The 20,249-nt window shown below is 46.4% G+C and overlaps 2 protein-coding genes across 6 annotated transcripts in view; both read right to left on the bottom strand.

Annotated features, from left to right (window-relative positions):
• TRIM33 (tripartite motif containing 33) overlaps positions 1-15,945 on the bottom strand; it is a 36,496-nt gene extending 20,551 nt beyond the window's left edge. The window contains exons 1-4 of one of the 5 annotated variants that reach the window (XM_085083065.1): positions 15,485-15,945; positions 4,385-4,503; positions 4,153-4,300; positions 1,795-1,927 (exon numbers count right to left, since the gene is read on the bottom strand). In XM_085083065.1, coding sequence (XP_084939191.1) covers positions 1,795-1,927; positions 4,153-4,300; positions 4,385-4,503; positions 15,485-15,911 — 827 coding nt within the window. In that variant the 5' untranslated portion in view covers positions 15,912-15,945. Of the gene's footprint in view, positions 1-1,794; positions 1,928-4,152; positions 4,301-4,384; positions 4,504-7,485; positions 7,517-15,211; positions 15,243-15,484 lie in introns of those variants that run through there. The other 4 variants (XM_085083063.1, XM_085083064.1, XM_085083066.1 and 1 more) reach the window with 4 other exon arrangements.
• A 1,260-nt stretch (positions 15,946-17,205) lies between these two features.
• BCAS2 (BCAS2 pre-mRNA processing factor) lies at positions 17,206-20,248 on the bottom strand. Its single transcript, XM_085082930.1, has 7 exons — positions 20,092-20,248; positions 19,918-20,010; positions 19,578-19,648; positions 19,313-19,474; positions 18,597-18,647; positions 17,968-18,048; positions 17,206-17,643 (listed from the first exon to the last, which is right to left on the bottom strand). The coding sequence occupies exons 1-7, from the start codon at positions 20,182-20,184 to the stop codon at positions 17,514-17,516; spliced, it is 681 nt and encodes a 226-aa protein (XP_084939056.1). The 5' UTR covers positions 20,185-20,248; the 3' UTR covers positions 17,206-17,513.
• Position 20,249: the final 1 nt, after the last annotated feature.

The following is a 20,249-nucleotide window of genomic DNA, read 5'->3' as shown; positions in this document are numbered from 1 at the left end:
CCCCAAGTGCTGGAATTTTGCTGTTTCTAAGAACAGTCTGGAGCTCTTGCAGACAGACAGACAGCAGGACAAGATTTTAGATACTATAACACAAAAAAAGTAGCATTCCTAAAGCCCAAATACAAAATTTGAAATGTCTGGGAGCTGTTGATTTTCTGAAATTATTTTCCTTAAGTTCAAAATTGTATTTCCATTTGAAGGAGAAATTAAAAACCTACATCCAGCTTGTACAGCTAAAATGTTGTTGTAGCTCCTGCTACAGCCAAAATACTTTATTTATTTAATATTGCACTTCCAGCTTCCCAAGTGTGTGAGCTGAAAATTAGGGGAATCCCAAATTAGAGGGATTGCACAGCATTAGGCTGTTAAAAGAATTGTCAGCTTTCTACAGAATCCCCAGCAATTCCTGCCCATGGCAGGGGGTGGAACTGGATGATCTTTAAGTTCTCTTCCAACCCAAACCAGTCTGAAATTCTGTGACTGAAACTCTGAACACTGAACCATGGTGCTGCAGAAATGGTGGTTCACCCTCCTTTGGTGCAAACTATTAGGATTTCAGGTAAGAAGAAACCAGGGGATTAAAATCAATTCTTTTTCCACTTGGCATGATTCTCCTCCATAAAATCTCAGCTGTATTTCAGGCAGACAAAGTAGAGTCTTAACCACCTGTAACTCACACCTGCACACAGAACCACATGGAAAGACTATTCTGCAAAAAAAAAAAAGCACTTTAATAGCAATGAATTCTCCTTCTGGAAGAGCACAGGTAAGCAGGACAAGATCCATCTGTTAATCCATTAGCAACATGCACAAAACAGATGCAAAGAAACAACTAGAACAAGTTAGTGAAATACCCCAGGAGAGCACTCTTGGTGACAAGGGTGTCATCCAGGATATTTATGATCAAGCCTATGAAAGAATAGAGCAGGAATAGCTGAGGTTGTTAATATTTTAATACTACTGATTTCAAAAGTAAAAGTTCTCCATAGGCTGCTGTAGCAGTCTGAGAATAATCACTACTTGGAGAAAAACAACACTAAATTCAATATTGCACCTTTACAGAGAAGAGTTATTTGCAGCCTGACTAGGAAAAGCAGTTGGTGCAGTGGTTGATAAATATGTATTATCCCCAGATCCTCTACTGTAACACTGAAAAATATTTGTTCAGACATTCAAATAACTATATGACAGAGCTGCTAGAGAGCAGAAAGTTTGAGTGTATCTTAAAGAGGGTCTAACTTTTTTTCTAGAAGAGACAAACCCAGCATTTCTTTCTACAAGGAATGAGGCAACTTCCAACCAACTAAAACCAAACCCTTTTTCCCCTCTGCACCAGAAGAATATATTAATATAAAAAGCAAAATTTAGATTTTCCTTTACAAAATTCCCCTTAAGACTGTTGCACAATCAAATATGCCCTTTCAAAAAATGACCTCACCCATGACTCACTGTATCACTTTTGCTTCTTTTACAGCACCAGGTGCTCAGGGCTGCAGGAAATCCCATCCAAGTCCTGAACAGAGTGACAGCACTGGGAACTGCCAGGCAAATTAACACCTGAATCACACCAAACCTCCTCAGCCCGTGGTGGTTTGAATCTGATCTTAAGAGACTTAGCTCAACCAACTGCTGAAGTTTCCATCACTCCACACAGCTTCTCCTTTGCTTGGTTTGATGGTTTCAGTATAACAAGAGTAAATGCAGCAGGATTTACAACACAGCTGGTTGACATCAATGCCATTTCATCCTCTGAGACAGCAGAGTTAAGGAGTTAAGAGATGGGAATATCTGTACCTGTGTTCTTTGTGTTCCAGTAACTGACAGTCTCTGCATGTCAGCCTGTCACAGGTTTCACAGAAAAGTTTTAACTGCTCTTGTTTGTGGACAGGGCAGAAAACAGGACGTTGACCAGATGCTCCCACGGCCTCTGTTTTCAAAAATAAACCATTTGTGCATTTTAAAATAAAATTTAGACAATCTGAAGAGCAAAACAACGAACTTCCAGGCTAAGTAACAACCAAGGCACCTTCAGCTCTGTTCTCAGGCTAAAGTTGCTGTGAACACATCAGGTCAGTGGTTGCACTTGATGATCTCAGAGGTCTTTCCCAACCTTAATGATTCTGTGATTTACAGTGCCAGTGGTTAATAGTTGTTTTCAGTTTGCTCATTCAAGGAGAAGGAGGAATTCCTCTTCTCTCACAAACACCCTAAGACTTCACAGAAACACCAGCACAGTGTGTATGTGTTTATAAAGATTTAATTCCATACAATTCCACCTCTGACACTGAAGGATGGGTCAAACCTTTTTACTTTTTGCCCCATGGGTTTTCTAGGTTATCCCTTCAAACCCTTCCACACCTCATTTAGTCAAACCCAACTCAAGTAGGAACTGCAAAGCAAATGTTGCCTTTATTAAGCATTACTTAAACTCCTCCTAATATACCTAATACCTCCTACTTAAATTCTCCACTTGAGCAAATAACAAATAATGTCAAAAACCAGTTCTGGGTTTATAACAAATAACAAATAATGTCAAAAACCAGTTCTGGGTTTACTAAAAAAAAGTGCTGCACGGTGTTCTGAAGATACTTTGAGCTTAGCAAAGAGGAAAGCAGCCTTTGGAAGATACAGCAGGTAGGGTTTGAAACATGAATGTTTTCCTCACTCTGCCATGTTTCTGAAGTTGGTTATGTCATGCAAGTTATTGTGAAGAAAGAGCTGATGAACCTACAGCTGCCACTCAGTGAGAGAAATTTAGAGTCTCCAGGGCACATCTTTGAGTCTAAGAAGAAAAAAATAACATTGACCAGCCCTTCCCCACAATCCCAATAGAGAAAATTTCTGACAGAAAGTTTATTTTGTTGGAAGAGTCATTTTTCAGCCCCTTCCCAGCAGGTTATCAAAGGGGAAGCTGAGCTGGAATATCACACTGAGTCACAATTTAGCACTCCTTGTAAAAACATCAGTAATTCTTTCTTGGGCCCTATAATTTGATTGAAATTAAGGGTTTCTCATCTATGAGGCTTAATACATTTACTCTTAAATGGGTAATATTCCTTATTAAAAATATTCATTAAGACAAAGAGAAATCTCTCCAAAATGAGGTTTATTTGACAGAGCAAATGAAATTAGATCCCTGTCTAAAAGAATTAAGCTCAACAGAAAACTTAACTGTAAAAGTTTTCAGAAAGAAAAGTAGTGTTTGCTCCTTTGAAAGGATACAACAAAGCAATTATGAAGATCTTAATTAATTTTAAATGAATTGAAATGAGAGCAAAGTGTCGAGATCTCTCCTCCTCCATATCATCATTCTACATTCAGATTGTGGAGAAGCCACAGGTGTTTAAATTAGAACTTTTAACCCATTTCCAAATAAAATTTTCTAAGCTCAAATCCAGATACCCTGGACCTGTTTGGAGAACATTTTCCACATTACCTCTATAGGCTGCAAAGGATAAAATCCCAATACCTTGGACCTGTGCTGAGATTTTCCACATTACCTCACCAGACTAAAAATGATCAAACAATAGTTTAAGAAATTACTTCTCATAAGGCTGCACATCTAACCAAACCCTAAACACATTTCACATGTTAAATTTTGCCAACTGAGAGATTAAACTTAAAATAGACTCAAATTCTACATTTACTCAGTTGTTAATACTGTTAATAGTAAAATCATATATTGAATGTAACTATAAACTTACATACACAGAGAGAACTATAATTGATCCTTATAACAAAATACAGTAAAATGTGTAATTTAATTTCCTTGGACAATGGATAAGATTATCAACATGTCAATATGCTAATCAGTAAGATTCTCAATATGCTCTCCAGATTCCAACTCCTCCATTTAATTACTTGTTCTGTTAAATGGAAGGATCATTAGGAATGGATCTACATCCCTTCCAAATGCATTGGACATCAAACAGCACAAAATATCAGTATTTTAAATTTAGTTTTCCCCTCATTTTTAGAGCTACTAATTTTGCACTGCTAACTTTTTACTGAACTTTTCCCAAATCCTGGGGGAAAAACACCCATCTGGTTGTTACCTCCACCACCCTCCCTCTGCCTTTTAACAGAACAATTTCTCTTAATAGAGAAAAAAGGTTCTTAGAGCAAGCAGGACAAGTGAAACCCAACACTCACCTGAAGACACATCCTCTTTTTTCCTGATCATATGATCTTTAGTAAACTTGACTCTCTGGTGAGCTTCTATGCAGGTCTTGCACAGCCACTCCCCACACTCCACACAGAACCCCACAGCACTGGCATTGTCCTCACAGCTGGTACAGACCTGGGGACAAAACACACCAGGGTTGGTTTGGGGACACTGCCAGGCCAGGGAGGGAAGGTCTGGGGCTGGCAGGATGGGCCTTACCTGCTCTGACTTCTCGTCAGAGCTGCTGGGGGTCTCGGAGGTGTCCTTCACAAAGTAGTTGTCCACCAGGTCGATCTGCCGGCACTCCTGGCGGCAGATGGGGCAGCGAATCACCCCCACTGAAAAATACAGAACAGCTTAGGGTGAATAACCCCAAATCAGCTCATACCCACTGCAAAATACAGAACAGGTTAGGGTACAGAGCCCCAGATCAGCTCAGCCCCACTGAAAAATATAGCATAGGTTAGGGTAAAAAACCCAAATCAGCTCGTACCCACTGCAAACCAGCACAGGTTAGGGTGAGAACCCCAAATCACCTCATACCCACTGAAAAATACAGAACAGCTTAGGGTAAAAGCCCCAAATCAGCTCAGCCCCACCGCAAAACACAGAACAGCTTAGGGTAAAGAGCCCCAAAATCAGCTCAGCCCACTGTAAAACAGCACAGCTTAGGGTAAATAACCCCAAAATCAGCTCATTCCCACTGCAAAACAGAGCACAGCTTAGGGTAAAGAACCCCAAAATCAGCTCAGCTCACTGCAAAACAGCACAGCTTAGGTTAAAGAACCCCAAATCAGCTCAGCCCCACTGCAAAACAGCACAGCTTGAGAGCTAAGATCCCCTAAATCAACTCAGCCCACTGCAAAACAGCACAGGTTAGGGCAAAGAACCCCAAATCAGCTCAGCCCCACTGCAAAGCACAGCATCCCCCACTTTCAGGGTAAAGAACTCACACCCCAACACACCCCAAAGCACAAACACAAAGCACACCCCTCCTTTCACTGGAATGAAGGATTCCACAGCTGACATTACCATTAAAAACCAGCCACTAGCAGGTTTCACCCCAAATCCACTCCTCAACCACACCCAAACCTCTACAGAAAGGATCCCTCCCCTAGTTGTGATAATTTCTACATTATACTCAGTTTTTCCTACTTATTTCTTCCCCAAACAATCCATATCTTTAGAAAATTATTTGTTCTCCCTAAACAAATATTTACATGCTTTGCCCTGCTCATTTTACACCACAAAAGTTGGAGGACATTTCCCACATTACCTCTGCAGGCTACAGATGATGAAATCCCAATACCTTGGACCTGTTCTGAGATTTTCCACAAATAGACTCAATATTTGTCTACCTTTTTGTCTTTCTGTCTACCTAATTTGTCTCATTAGTCTACCTCAATAGACTAATGACAAAAGTCAAGATTACTAACAAAACTCAAGCATTTATTAGATGTTCCTGAAAATTCTATGTCAGTAGTGTGTCCCAGTGCTGTCCCAGCCACAACACAGGAAAATTTCTAATATCTTGCCATTTATATCTGATATCTTCCCGTAATATCTAATACTTTCCCATTTCCATGAGAGGCCAGGGAGGCAGATGAAGCAATAGAACAGCAGCATCCTGCTTTGTTATCCTTTGTAATCACTAAATTAGTTTTAAGTCCTCAGCAGAGCTGCAAAGAAGTTACAACATGAACCAAAGTGACATTTCAAGATGCCTATGAACAACCCCTGTAAAGGTTTGAAAATCTATTTATAACTTAGCTAGTGGCTCACACTTCACAGAAGTGTCATTTGATCTTAAATCCAATTCCTATACAATTTATTGAGAATATCATCTTCAAGAAGCTTTCCAGGCCATTGGGTATTTTTATACACTGAAACAACTTTGAGAAGTGTAATTAAATGATGCTCAGCTCCTTTGTGGATATTCAATTAGGACAGCAGGACTTATTTCAGGGAGATTAATTACATTAGTAGTGGAGTAGCATTCACTTTTTCAAGTGCTAAAATTAATGATGGCTTCAGAACACAGGAGATTGACTGCAGAGTAACAATAATTCAACTGAAAATTCTCTTTCTCATCAAACCAAACACATCTCAAGAGCAGGATGTGAAAAATAACCAATATTGCAGCAGCTCCACATACAAGAGCTTTCACACACACAGTGAAACACTCAGAGGTTTTCTTACAACTGAGAGACAAAATTCTTCATGGAATTTCATACTTCCAGAACAAAAATTTCAGATATTTACCACTAAAACTGCTCCATACAAGCCAGACCACAACCAAACCTGATTTTCAGTGCTCTCTTGGATCAAACACACAGAATATTTCAGGAAAACAACAGAATACAAGAAGATCTGTAATCTTCAACAGCAACAAATCAAATTCTACAGATGCAAACCCCTTCCTGTAAGGCACCTTTTGGGTTAGTTTTAAAATAGGCAAAGCAATAAAAACTTGAATAAAATCAAGCCTTTGGATACAAGGGACAGCTCAAGGGTTAGATTCTGAGCAGGGCAGTCCCAGTCTGGCTTTCACCCAATTTTTGCACCTCCACACTCAAAAAAAAGTTTTCCCCACTGATCTGCTCACACCTCAAGAGATCCCAACCCAAAGCCTTGCAAATCTCATTTAGCACATTACACTCCTTTTTCACATCTCAGCACCCTTTATTTCCAAGAGTAGCTTGCCAATAATACAAGAGCCACTAAATATCTCATATCCTGGTCTTTTAATCTAATATAAAACAAATTACTGCAGCACCAGTTGTACTAGAAACTGAATGCAGCGAAAAGATACAGATGTGGCTAATTTTGTGAGGCAGGAGGGAAAAGCAGAGCTAATCACACTGAAATAGCATTTACATAGAAAAAAATAAGTCCTTACCTGTCAAAACTTGAGATAATTTGTAAGCTAACAAAGTTTATTGCTTTGTTAAAAGTAATGAGAATGTATTTTAGGACAAACCAAAGCTCAAATGTTTATATAACCTCCGAGAAAAACAAAGTTTCACTGACAGTTTCAGTAAAAAAGTCTTATATAAGAAAATTAAAGTAAATATAAAAGTATCATCCTATTTACACTCCAGCAGAAGTTACTACTTTGTTTTTCTACATAAAAAAAAAAAATCAAACCCATTAGTCCTGGTACAACCATGCCCACTGTAACTCTGCTTTCCAAAAAGCATTGGCACACAGTAGAAACTACTGCTGAAAGACCAACCTTACTTCCCAAATCACAGCTGAATTAAAAGACACATTCATAGAAATGATGGAGGTTTAGGATCTCCCTCCATCCTAATAATTACCACCAAGATTTCCCATGTCCTCAGAGATGGCTTCACCTTATTCTGAAGCTGCAAATCGATGCTCCAGAGGGTCAAGAGCAGCACTGAAGCAGAGAGCTGAGAAAAGGGAAGTTTCTCTCAGGAAGTTCTGACTCCATCACGTGGAACTGCACTGAGCCTCCAAAGCACTCTGCACAGCAGTTCCTTTCTGCCTTTCTGTACCCAAATCTGCCCTCAGTGTTAACTACAGCAACACAGCTGGGCTTCAGGTCCTGGAAAAGGAACAACTGAGCACCCCACAGGGGCTCCTGGGGTATCAGTATTTCCATATAGAAATCCAAGCAGAATCATCCTTTCAGCCTAAAAGGCCCCAGGAAATGATAACTATTGCACAAGAGCTGCAGGGAACAGGAATGGGCTGTCAAGCTTTTGTTGTACTTCAGAGGACTCACATTGCCCATTTGTCCATTTGTTTCTATCAAACACCTCAAGTGTGTAAGAGCTGAAACACCCATGAGCACAAATATTCATTCCTCTTCTTCCACTCAACAGACACAGCTCTATTCCCAAATTCTCCCTCCCCTTACACCCTATTCCCAATTGCTGGTGCAGTTCAGATCAGATCCTGCTCTTTGTCCCACACTTCTGCAGAACAGCAGAAATCTTTTCAATGACACACATTTCCTGCCCCCCAGCTCAGCATCAATGGAGTTTTGGTTTCCCTTTTAGCCTCAGGCTGACTGAGGTGAGAAGCAGGAATAGTTTCCTACCTGGAAATTTGGATGGATAATCTCCAATGCAGCACTGAGAAAAGCCTGCCTGGCACTGCCAACCCCACTGAAAGGAAAATGGGTTTCATCATCTCACCTGAGCCTGTGGTTCAGGGAGGAAGGAGACTCCCAGATCCTTGGGATATATCCCCATGATCAGAACTATTCAAGGAGCTGAGGAGCAACCCAAAACTACAGCAATGCAGGGATGGGCTCAGGGATGGATCCACAGGAAGCACAGCAATGCCCCTGCATTCTCCCCAGCACATCCATGGGATCTGGGAGTGATAATGGGCATGTTGGCCACATCCCAGGAAAGCCCCAAAAGCCAAACCATGACAGTGACACCAAGAACAAGCTGCAGCTTGAGCCTCCAGCTCTCCTGGCACCTTCAGCCAAGGCCAGGAGCTTTGCTGCCCAAAGCAGCCCAGGAGGAGGGAGAAGGTTCTTTCCCAGCACACAGATCTCTCACCCCACTGTGGAACCATCAACTGCAGCACACCTCCCACTGCACACCAGAGCTGCTCGTTTGGCAAAGACTTTAATGAGAGCAGCATTTCTGTAATCCTTTTAAGTGCTTGTGGTTTAGGTAAAGCACCCTGAGCTAGACCACAGCCATCAAAGCAGGGCAGAAAGCATGAAACTGAAGTGAACTGAGGATGAAAGTTCATTTTGTTTTCGTAAAAACAGACAGGCTGCTAAAAACCCTGCATCATAATCCACAGCAGCAAATCACTATGGAACACTGCAAAAAACTTGAGATTTCAATCTTTTAATCTACCACTCCCAACTCGTCCCTAAAGCTGCAACACAAGTATTTTTTCTTAATTGTAACTCAGAACTCTGAGAGTACCTTTTATATATTTCAAATTTCCCAAGGGTAACTATGATCCTCTGAATGCATCTCAAAACAGGCAATTTTTTCAACAGGTTTCATCTTGAACTAGTTGCAACGAGAAAAATATTAAAAACCTGCTCAGAATTGCTTTCTCCAGGCTGGCATATCAAATCCAACAATACCAAAACACTCCCAAATTTCAAGGATGCTTGAGAGCTACAGAGATGGAAGGGGAAATGCTGATTCTGTGTACTTCCAGTCTTGTAGGATCAGACTGAGACACTCTCCAGTAAAAGCTCATGTCAAGTCTTTGGCTACATCCCCACTCCATAGTCAGGAATCAATGTGTGTTCAACTCATACCCATTGCTTCTGCACGAGAAAAAAAAATGGAATTTTCTGAATCCTCTCTGCTCCCTACCCACCCTTCTGGACATTTCTTTCTGGATTTCCCTCAGGTGTTTCAGAGAGCAGCTCCAGAATAACAAGGCCTCCTGAGTCAGCAAGAATTAATCTAAATTTGGTGGGTTCCCCCACCAAACCCACCTACAGCTATCCTCTGGATCTGTTTTTTTAGGTTTAGAAACACTAGAGGAGCCTCCTGGGAGCCTCCAGCCCTGGGGTTAGAGAAGGGGGAGGTGGGCTGGAAGGAAAGGGGAACACACAAAGAGCCATGGAAACTTAGCCACTGGCTAAAAACACTTCAGGAGCTCAAGCAAAAGAAGGAACTTCTTTTTATAAGAAGCTCCACACTGAGAGCTCCACATTCACTTGTTGATTTCAAGTCCAAGCTGACTTCAGTCAACTTAAACATATCACAGCCCAACCCAGCACCACTGAAACCTTACAGAGAGTAAAAAGCATTAATGGAATAATGAAGAGAGTTATTGATCTGAATGAGGATCACATGGATCTGAACACAGGAAGGCACAACATGCACATGATGTTTGTGACCCAAAAATCACTTTGCACCTCAGTGACACCCCATGGATCCTCTCCATCACTGGGACATCACAGGGAGTCTTTCCAGCAGTTCAAATTTATAAATTCAAAGTTTATTCAAACATTGACCCCAAACACTTGTGTTCCTAAATATCTCTGTTTACATACTAAAATTCCTGTTTTTGTAAGATCCAACTCCTTTAACATCAGCTCTGATCTGTAACAAAAATCTTCAGCAATTCTTTAGCTGCTACATAACATTCAAGAGTACTGAAACTGCAAAATATAAGAAATTTGACCTCAGTTAAGAGCCTAAAATGAAATGTTTAAAGTGTGTGATGGACAGCAAGTTGAACAGGAGCCAACAGTGTGTCCTTCACAGGAGAGACCAAAGTGTCCCAGGCTGCAGCAGCAGGACAAGGACAGCCAGCCATCCCCCTGCTCAGCACTCAGCCACACCACTCTGGGTAAGGACAGTGCTCCCAGTATGGGACAGACCACAGACTGGGACAGACCTACAGACTGGGACAGACCCCACAGACTGGGACAGACCCCACAGACTGGGACAGACCCCACAGACTGGGACAGACCCCACAGACTGGGACAGACCCCACAGACTGGGACAGACCCCACAGACTGGGACAGACCCCACAGACAGACCCCCCTGATGCTCCACTCCAACATCTGTGTGACAAAATGGCTCCAAATCCTGCTGAGACACCTGAGACACCAACCAGCACAAACCTAAAACCTGAGCACATCATCCCCTGCCACCCAGCCTCCCAAAAGGCAATTTCTGTGGAGCAAACAGACCTTGAGACATCAGGTTCCACACACAGCTTTGGGCTGCACTATCAGGCTGATTCCCCACCGAAGCACTGACTGTAAGATAATCAAACTCCTGTCAGGTGTTTACATTGTGACAATGGAACTTCCCAGCTCAGGAAACATTTGCAAGCACTTGTGCAATTCAGTAACTCCAGTTTCCTCTCTGGGCTCACACTTGGCAGGGAATCAGCTTCCCAGGAATGAATCTCTGCCAGCTCCCTTTATTGGGTGAGAACACCGAGAGCAGCTACTCCATGTGGACAATATTTACTTCTCAGTATGTTTCTGCACAGCCATACATCAAACCCCTGCTCTAATTTCAGGGATTAGACCTTGAAACAAAACCTCCCAGGTCAAGGGGAGACACAATCAGATTGAAATATGTCAGAAGAAAAATACATTAGAAAAACCTAACTGCTTTCAAGGCCCAACCCTAACTCAGCTTTTTTTTAACAATCCTTGATTATACCACAATTATCACACACTGAAATGATAATATATTATATTTAATAAGGAAAAAGAATTTACAGCTGTCACAGATATTAATTCTTAGAAAAATAACATGCCTTAATGTTCTCAGATAGAGACATTTTACAATGCATTATTAATTCACACTGAAATTTAAGTTTCACAACAAGATTTTTAGGAAGTTCAGAATATGAACCAACCATTTTCCAGGACTCTTGCCAAGCTCCAGCATATATTCATGACCCTCACTTTAATAAGTGAGAAAAGCAAAGAATCAAGAAGAAAAAAAGCATATATTCATGACCCTCACTTTTTAACACAGGAGAAAAGTAAAGAATCAAGAGGGTTCAGGTGGTATCTACTCACATCCACAGAAATGAAAATGCTGCATTTACACAGCTTAAACAGCCTACTTGGTGCAGGAATTTTCATTCTTCCAGACTGAAACTACAGTAACTACCACTAAATTGAGTGTAAGGGGGACATGTCACATTCCCAGACACATCAGACCTTTCATGTCCTCCTTTCCCAGCAAACTAAAAACAGTCACTGCAGAACTGAAGGTATGATTAATACAACCCAGCAACAGTGCTATGGGAGCTGAATTCACAATATCACACCAGTTTATGGTATCACACACCACAGCACTGGGAGGAGGTTTTTCAGCTGGTTTGGTTGTTCAGCCCAGTGGTAACTGTGACATTCCCAAGGAGCTGCGGGAGCCACACGCTCTCTCCACTGAGATAATCTTCTTAGGAGAGATTGTAAATATCTCATCCAGGCAGTGAAACTCCAAAACAACCTCTCCTCCAGGAGCAGGAGCAGCAGAGGGTGCAGGAAAAGTTGTTTCACAGTATCTGTAACAGGCTGAAATCTCTTACAAATCAGGTTGGGGTTTTTTTTTTTTAGAATACTTGATAAAAATACATTTTCTGGTTTCCTACTCAATCTGAAAGGAGGAGCACAGTCTGACACCTGAAACACCTAAGAAATCATCTCTCCACCAAATAAAATGCACATTCCAATAACCAACTAAGACATTAAACTGAATATGAGATGCTACTTTTCATGTTGAAGAAATGCATACATTTTAAATCTGTAAAACAAGAATCTTCTATTTCTTCCCCTACATAAATGTAATCAACAGCAAAACAAACCTCTTTCAGCAGCAAAACAGGTAAGAACCCACCAAGTACTTGTTTCTAACACAGCAAAACATCAGATAATTATTTCAAGCTTCAGTCAGGGTTTCTCAAACTTTCAGGAACTGAGATGATTTTTCTGTCTTCTTCAGCAGTGGCTCTGAAGGGAGTGGGAGGCTGGCAGGAGGAGAGATGCTGACAGAGCCCAAAGATCCTCTCTCCAAAATCCTCACTGCTCTCTCCAGGAGGGCAGAGGGAGCTCCATCAGGAGAGGTGCTGTCACTCAGAACTGCTCTGGAGGCACCAGCTTTGCACTCAGTTCCCACCCAATAAATACACATATTTGCTGTTTTAAAGTCCTGACAACTCTCACCGAGCAAACTCACCAACTACCTGAGAAAGCAAACAGGAAAACATCACTTGTAATTCTCTTATCTGCATGAAGAGATGCTGAAAGATAGCAGGCACACAGTGCAGCAGGGAAAGCCTGCAGCAAAGTGTAACCTGCTGCAGGTACAGCTACAAGCACCACTTCTCTTTAATCCTTCCTTCGTGAAAAAGCACCTGCTCAGGGTGAAGGAGACTTGAGAAGCAGCAGAAGTGGAAGTAACACTTTGTGACGACCAAAAGAGGGAAGGAACCTGCGTGACTAAGCACTGTGCTGCTTCTCTGGAGGCTCAGAATGTCCATTTTCTATCTCCTGCTCCACTCAACTGATTCCACTCTCGGGGTGCAGAGAGAGCTGCCCCCAAAAATGGATTTGCTGGCCCATGGCCATTCTGAGCTGAGCTGCTGCCAGGTCTGTGTCCCATCACCACAGCTGGGTCACACACCCTGCCCAGGACACTCCCACCAGCCCAGAACAGCTGGAACCTCTGGAGATCAGCCAGCCCAACCCCCTGCCAAGGCAGGGTCACCTCGGGCAGGTGACACAGGAATGTGTCCAGAGAGGGAGATCCACAACTCCCTGGGCAGCTGTTCCAGTGCTCTGCCACCCCTCCACGGAAAAAAAGTTTTCTCCTCTTGCTGAGGTGGAACTTTTTTTGTTTGAGTTTATGGCCATTGCTCCTTGTCCTGTTCTGGGCAGCACTGAAGAGAGTCTGACACCATCCTCTGACCCACCCTGGGGAAATTTATATGGATTGATGGGATCTCCTCTCAGTATTCCCTTCTCCAGACTAGCCAGGCCCAGCTCCCACAGCCTCTCCTCACAAGATGCTCCAGTTCCCTACACCTTGCTCACATCATCTACAACTTTTTGCTGCAGCAATATGAAGATGAACTCTTTCTACAACAAAGCACACCAACAAGCATTCTCCAGATGTGTACAAGAGGTGATATTCCAGTTTATACACAGTGGCTCCCACACCTGTATCCTACAGACACAGCAGGACTCAGATAATCCTGCCAATTGCTAATAAAACTTCTGCTGCTTCCCAACCTGTGTATGTCACTGGCACATCAGTGTCCTGTCAGGGTGGGCAGGCCCTGGCACAGGGTGCCCAGAGAAGCTGTGGCTGCTCCTGGATCCCTGCAAGTGTCCAAGGCCAGGCTGGACAGGGCTTGGAGCAACCTGGGATAGTGAAAAGTGTCCCTGCCAAGGCAGGAGGTGGAATTGGATGAGTTTTAACGTCCCTTCCAAACCAAAGCACTCTGTCACTCTATGATACAACACAAAATGTAGAATCTGGAATTTAAAAACATGGATCACAAGACCATCTGAGTGCTTTAGTGAGTGCATTCATAAACTATATTTAATACATCATCTTTTTAAAACCAATGAACTTTCTAAAAGCACATCCTAGATGAACTTCTGAACAGTATGGATGAAAAAATTCCTACTGTGCCAGTTTAATTCCTTCTCTGTGCAACACAGGAAAGGCTTGAGTGCAAAGATGTCACCAAACAAGGTCTCAGTGACCACAGAGCCCATTTAGGACCTGCACAACCACTTACCAGGGCCCTACTTTGGTCTGTACACCACAGCTGGTGAGTCACCCCCTCTAAATCTCCAGAAGCTTTTCCATTCCATCCCTGAACACATGTTACAAAAGAAAAATAAAACACAGGCTGCGATTCTGATAAGAACCCGTGGAAGGAGCAGTGCCCTGCTGTTCCCTGGCACAAGTTGTGCACAGCAGAGCCCTTGGGCACAGCTGACCAACAGCACTGCCAGGTTTTATCTCAGAGCACAGGGCAGCACAGCTGCAGTGCACACAGCGTTCCCACCTGGGCAGGTAATGCTGCAACAACAGCGAACTGCAATTTAGTTAGATCTATTTCACCCCAGCGCTGCAGCACAGAGCAGCTGCCCACCTCCTTCCTGACTCGCCTCCGCTGGGTCACCCCTGAGCCAAAACAGAGCAGAAGGAAGGAGAGAATGACAGAATATTTGGGGTTAGAAAGGGCCTTGAAAGGTCATTAGTCCAACCACCCTGCCATGAGGAGAACATTTTTAACTTGACCTGCTCAGAGCCTCGACCACCGTAGCACTGAATGTTTCCACCACCTCCCTGAGTAACTTGTTCCAGTGTTTGAACACCCGCACGGTGAAACACTTCTGGCACTAAATCTGAACCCATCCTCCTACAGCTCAAAACCATCCATCACCCGCTGTCCTACCGCAACAGGTGCAGCTAAACAGTCCGAAAGTCCCCATCTTCCCCACAGACCCTCTTTAGCCACTGAAAAGCTTCAATGTCTCCCTGCAGCCTTCTCTTCTCCAGGCTGAACAATCCCCATTCCCTCAGCCTCGCTCACCGCAGAGCTGCTCCATCCATCCCCGTGCCCACCTCGCTGCTCCAACAGCTCCACATCCTTCCTGCCTGCCGGGAAAACCCGCAGCACGCCGCTCCCGCTCCCAACCCCGACAACTGCCCAGCCGGCAGCCGTGCCGCAGCCCGGGATGGGATGGGCTGGGATGGGATGGAGGCACAGCACCCCGCGCCCCGCCGGGCCGGGCGGCCGGAAAGCCCCGCGCTGAGCGATCGCTGCGGCGGGCTGGCCCGGAGGAGCCCCGCGCCCCGCGCTCACCTTGCTGCACGTCGCCGTTGGCGCCGCCGGGCACGGGCACGCTGAGCTGGCGCTCGGGCTCGGGCAGGCAGCGGCGGCAGAAGGAGTGCAGGCACGGCAGCAGCTTGGGCTCGGCCTCCCGCCGGCTCTGCAGGCTCTGCGCGCACACGGCGCACGTGTCCAGCAGCGAGAACGGCCCCGGAGCCGCGGGCGTCAGCGGCGGCACCGGGCTGGGGCCGGGCCCCGCCGCCGCACCGGGCCCCGCCGCCGCCTCGGCCTCGGCCTCGCCGCCGCCGCGCTCCGCCGCCGCCGCCCCGGGGCTCTCGCGCTCTTCGGGCGGCGCGGCGGCGGACGGCGAGGCGGCGGGAGGCTCCAGGCCGCCGCCGCCGCCCGGCGCGGCCTCGGCGGCCGCGTCCCCGCCGCCGCCGCCTCCTTTGTTTTCCGCCATGTTTCCTCCTTTGAACCCGACCCCGCTCCGCGCACGCTCCGCGTCACCGCGTCACCGGGCGGGACCGGGCGGGCCCGGCGCCGCGCACGCGCGCGCGCTCCCGTGGCAACGGCGCGGCCGGCGGGGCTGGCTGTGACGTCACGGGGCGGTAGAGGGGGCGGTGACCGCGCCCAGGGGTGACATTTTATTGGGCGGTGCTGGCGGTCCCCCAGCCAATGAGCGGTGGCGACAGAGGGGTGGCCACGCCCCCCGGGACTTTCCCGGGAACGCGCGCCGGGAAGGGGAACGAGGAGCGGGAACGGCGTACCGGGGCTGGGGAATAACGTACCGGGGCGGGAAATAACCCATCGGGCTGGGGAATAACGTACCGGGGCCGGGAATAACCCATCGGGCTGGGGAATAACGTACCGGGGCGGGGAATAACCCATCGGGCTGGGGAATAACGTACCGGGGCGGGGAATGACCCATCGGGACGGGGAATAACCCATCGGGCGGAGGAATAACGAAACTGGGAATAACGCCCAGGGCTGGGGAATAACCCATGGGGCTGGGGAATAACGAAACGGGAAATAACCCATCGGGCTGGGGAATAACGCACTGGGACGGGGAATACCCATCCGGCTAGGGAATAACCCACGGAGAATGAAGTAACACGCCAGGACGGGAAATAACGCGCGAGGATGGGGAATAACACATCGGTGCGGGAAATAACAGCCACGGGTGGGGAAATAACCCACGGGGAAGGGGAATAACCCATCAGTCGGGGGAATGCCCCATGGGGAAGGGGAACAACGCACGGGGAATAATTCATGGGGGAGGGAAATAACCCATCGGGCTGGGAAATACCCTTCAGGCTGGGGAAATAACCCACCAGGAAGGGGAGTAACCCATCGAGATGGGGAATAGGGAACCAGGACAGGGAACAGTGGACACGGGTTAGGAACAAACACCGGATGGTGAACAGAGCAGTGGGATGGGGAGTGGCACACTGGAATGGGGAAAAAGGCACAGGGACAGGGAGAAATGCATCGGGATGGAGTCAGTGCATGGGGACAGGGAAGAGGGCAGTGGGAGGGGGAAGGCAGGGAATAATGCACTCAGATGAGGAACAGCACAGCAGGTGACACTGGAGCCCTGCCTGGGGACACGGTACAGCCCCAGTGCTGTGCAGAGACTCCCCCACCCCAAATTCCAGTTTCCCCCCACCACCCCGAGGGGATTCAGGGCATCCACCTGGCACAGCCACCTCCTCCACAGCTCCCAGGCTTTGAACATGAAGCAGAAACCAGACAAATAGCAAAACAAGATTTATTAAAGGCGCAGAGGAAAACACAAAAACATGAAACTTTTTTTAAGAGCTCCTATTTAGGTATATAAAAAGCGAAAGAATTCACAGTACATTTAATTGTGCCTATAATACATTTAAACAGGGTGTTTTGAGTCCACCCTACCTCCTCCTAGAATTTAAAGCAAGGAAAAGAAACAATGGAAACACCCTTTTATCACCTCACACAGCTGCAACTAGAGGTGTCTGCAGACACAGCATCTCCAAAGTCTCTGGTTTGTGGTTTTTAACACATACTGCACTAAGTCAGGATTAAGTCACTGGAAGTCTTGCTGGATATTCTCCTTGTTTGCTTCCCCATGCTGCTGCTTGATTTGTGAAATTTCATTCTCCAGCTGCACAATGGTTCGTTCAATCTCATAATTTTTACTGACAAGAGAGACCCACCTGGAAGGGAAAGGAAATAAAAAAACCTTTAGGTGTTATGTAACAGTCCTCTGGTTTAAAATTAAAGACAACTATTGCTCCAAAGAAAGCAATTTGAAGCAGCTACTTAATACACCCTGTTCCCATCTGTTGATTCACTCAACCTCAGTATCTATAATACAGAATCAAACTACAAATACTTTAAAACCCTTTGTGCAAAGCAACAGCATCCAAGTGTTCACACCCTACAGCAGCAGCGAATTTCAAGTGGAAGAAGAATTTAAAGTAAATTTCAAGCCAAGGATAAAGCTGTGGAAGGATCAACAGAGAAATGCCAACACTCACGTGGATTCCATCTCTCGTAGCTTAGCCCCAGCTGTGAGCTGCATGTTCTTCCGCTGCCAGTTCAGGTCTTGAATGTTTTTCCTGGGGACAAAAACATGTACTTTTTTTCTCATTTCTCTAACATCTGCAGTACCTGTTGCTAATTTACAAGTACACTCAATCCCTAGAAATGCTGCCAGAACACATTTGTGTAGCCAGGACTATAATGACAACATCCAGATAGGCAAATCCCATTTGGATTTGTCCGGGGCTCACACAGAACCCTGAGATGAATAAAAGGCCAAGCCCACCATCAGGGAACATCTCTTTGCAGAGACAACTGCACATTGCCAGAAGTGAAAAGAAAGCATTGCTACATTTCAGAGAGGACTGCACAATCCATTCCATTCAGAGCAGAAATTCAGACAAAACAAAATAAAACCAAACATATCAAACACAAAAAAAATGGAGTAGACCAGGTATTATGAATGTAAATGCTTGGGGAGGGCAGAGTCACATTTATCAACCATTGTTATTACTGGGTCTTTTTCCCTGTGGCCGTGGCAGCAGCATTTACAGCACCCTTTGTACAGCTTGTTGGGAGAGAAAAGTTCAATTTCTGTACGAAAATATAAGTAAGAATGACCCACCTCAATTTCTGAAGCTCTTTCTGGGCTTGTTCTATCATATGAACCAGGTGTCTGATGACAGAATGCAAGCAAAGCATTAAAAACACACAAGTGCCCCATTTAATCTGACATTTAACTTCCCAGAATTAAGGATTCAACAATCCCCTGCAACCCAAACACAACCAGCCAGCAGATCCTTCACCTGCTTCCCTTCTCCTGAGCTAAGGAACTCTTTGCCTTCTCCCTTTCCTTTGGCCTACTCCTCTATCTAAGGCTCAGCCAGCCCTTCTCAAAAGGGGACATTAACATTCTCTGTCTGAAACAGCTCCAGTGCTTCCTGCAGCCATACTCTAGAACCTTTCCTTGGCTTTTGCAGCAGCTTTGTTATGCTTTATTATGACTCCAGGCCAAGCCTAGGATTTGTATTAAGTCATCTTCATTTACACTACTAAGTTACTCCTTCAGAGGCTGTCACTAGCTTCAATTAACACCCATTATCATCAACAAAAACCCACAAAATTCAAGACTGGGATGCATTAACACACGTGCTGTTTCTTGGCCACAGAGACCACTGCTTCTCTTTGAGGTCACCCTCCTCCTCTTTCACTGACAGCTCTCCCACAGGGGTTCATTTATTCCAGGCTGTGCTCTAAAGATCCCCACTGGACTTACACACACAAGAAATGCACAGAAATTCAACTCAGAACTTCGTGTTCAGCAAAAAGCTGATGCCTTACTCGTTGTACACCTTCCAGGCGTTGCAGCCGTGCTGGGACATGAGCTCCAGGTTCTCGATGCGCACAGCCTGGTGCTCCAGCTGTGCCATGGAATTGTTCACACACTCCTGCCACGCCGTGATGTCGTTCTTCTGGCCGGAGGAGGGGGCGGGCAGCTCGTACCTGCAATGGGCACCGGTTACCAGGGGAACCGTTCACCGTTCACCCGGGGCTCCGGGCACCGGGGGAACCCTTCACCCGGGGCTCCGGGCACTGCCCCACTCACCTCTTCATGCTGAGCAGCTCCAGGGGCTGCCGGGCCGCCAGGCGCTCGAACTCGTTCCGCATGATCTCGGTCTGCGGGGATGGCAGCGGTGAGGTGCGGGAGGGAACACAAACGGGGTACGATGGGGTAACAAGAGAGATAGGGTGGGGAAGACACGAGGGATGTGGGGGAAGCACGGGGACAGAGAGGTACGGGGAGAGCACGGATGACGGGCGCGGGGTGACAAGAGGGGCACAGGGAGGGGACACACCGGCGGGGTACGGTGCGGGGGCCCGGGGGGCGTACGGGGAGCCAGGTGGGGCCCAGCCGGGCAAGGGGGCTGCCAGGCCCCTCAGCTCACCTCGAAGGCGCTGTAGTCGTGCGCGGGCAGGTAGCTGAGGTAGTTCTTGGTCGGCCGGTACCGCCGCGTCTCCTCCTCCACCAGCGCCGCGGCCTAACGCACACGGGGCGTCAGGCGGACAGCCCGCCCGCCGCCCCGGCCCAACCACCGCCACCGCCCCGAGCCCGCACGCACCGCCTCCCGCACGCCCGGCGCCTCGTAGCCCTGGTCGAAGTAGGGCAGCGCATCCACCACCACGTCCCCGGCCACCAGCCCCGGGCCCGACATCTTGCCCGCGGCCGCGCGCTCTGCGCGTGCGCACGGTCCCCTCCGCGCGCGCGCGCTCACGTCAC

Source organism: Lichenostomus cassidix, chromosome 26 (genome assembly GCF_008360975.1).
Source record: "Lichenostomus cassidix isolate B80296 chromosome 26, HeHo_3.0, whole genome shotgun sequence".
Taxonomy (NCBI): Eukaryota; Metazoa; Chordata; class Aves; order Passeriformes; family Meliphagidae; genus Lichenostomus; species Lichenostomus cassidix.
The sequence above is the reverse complement of the archived record's forward strand: the minus strand, read 5'-3'. Positions and strand labels throughout refer to the sequence as shown.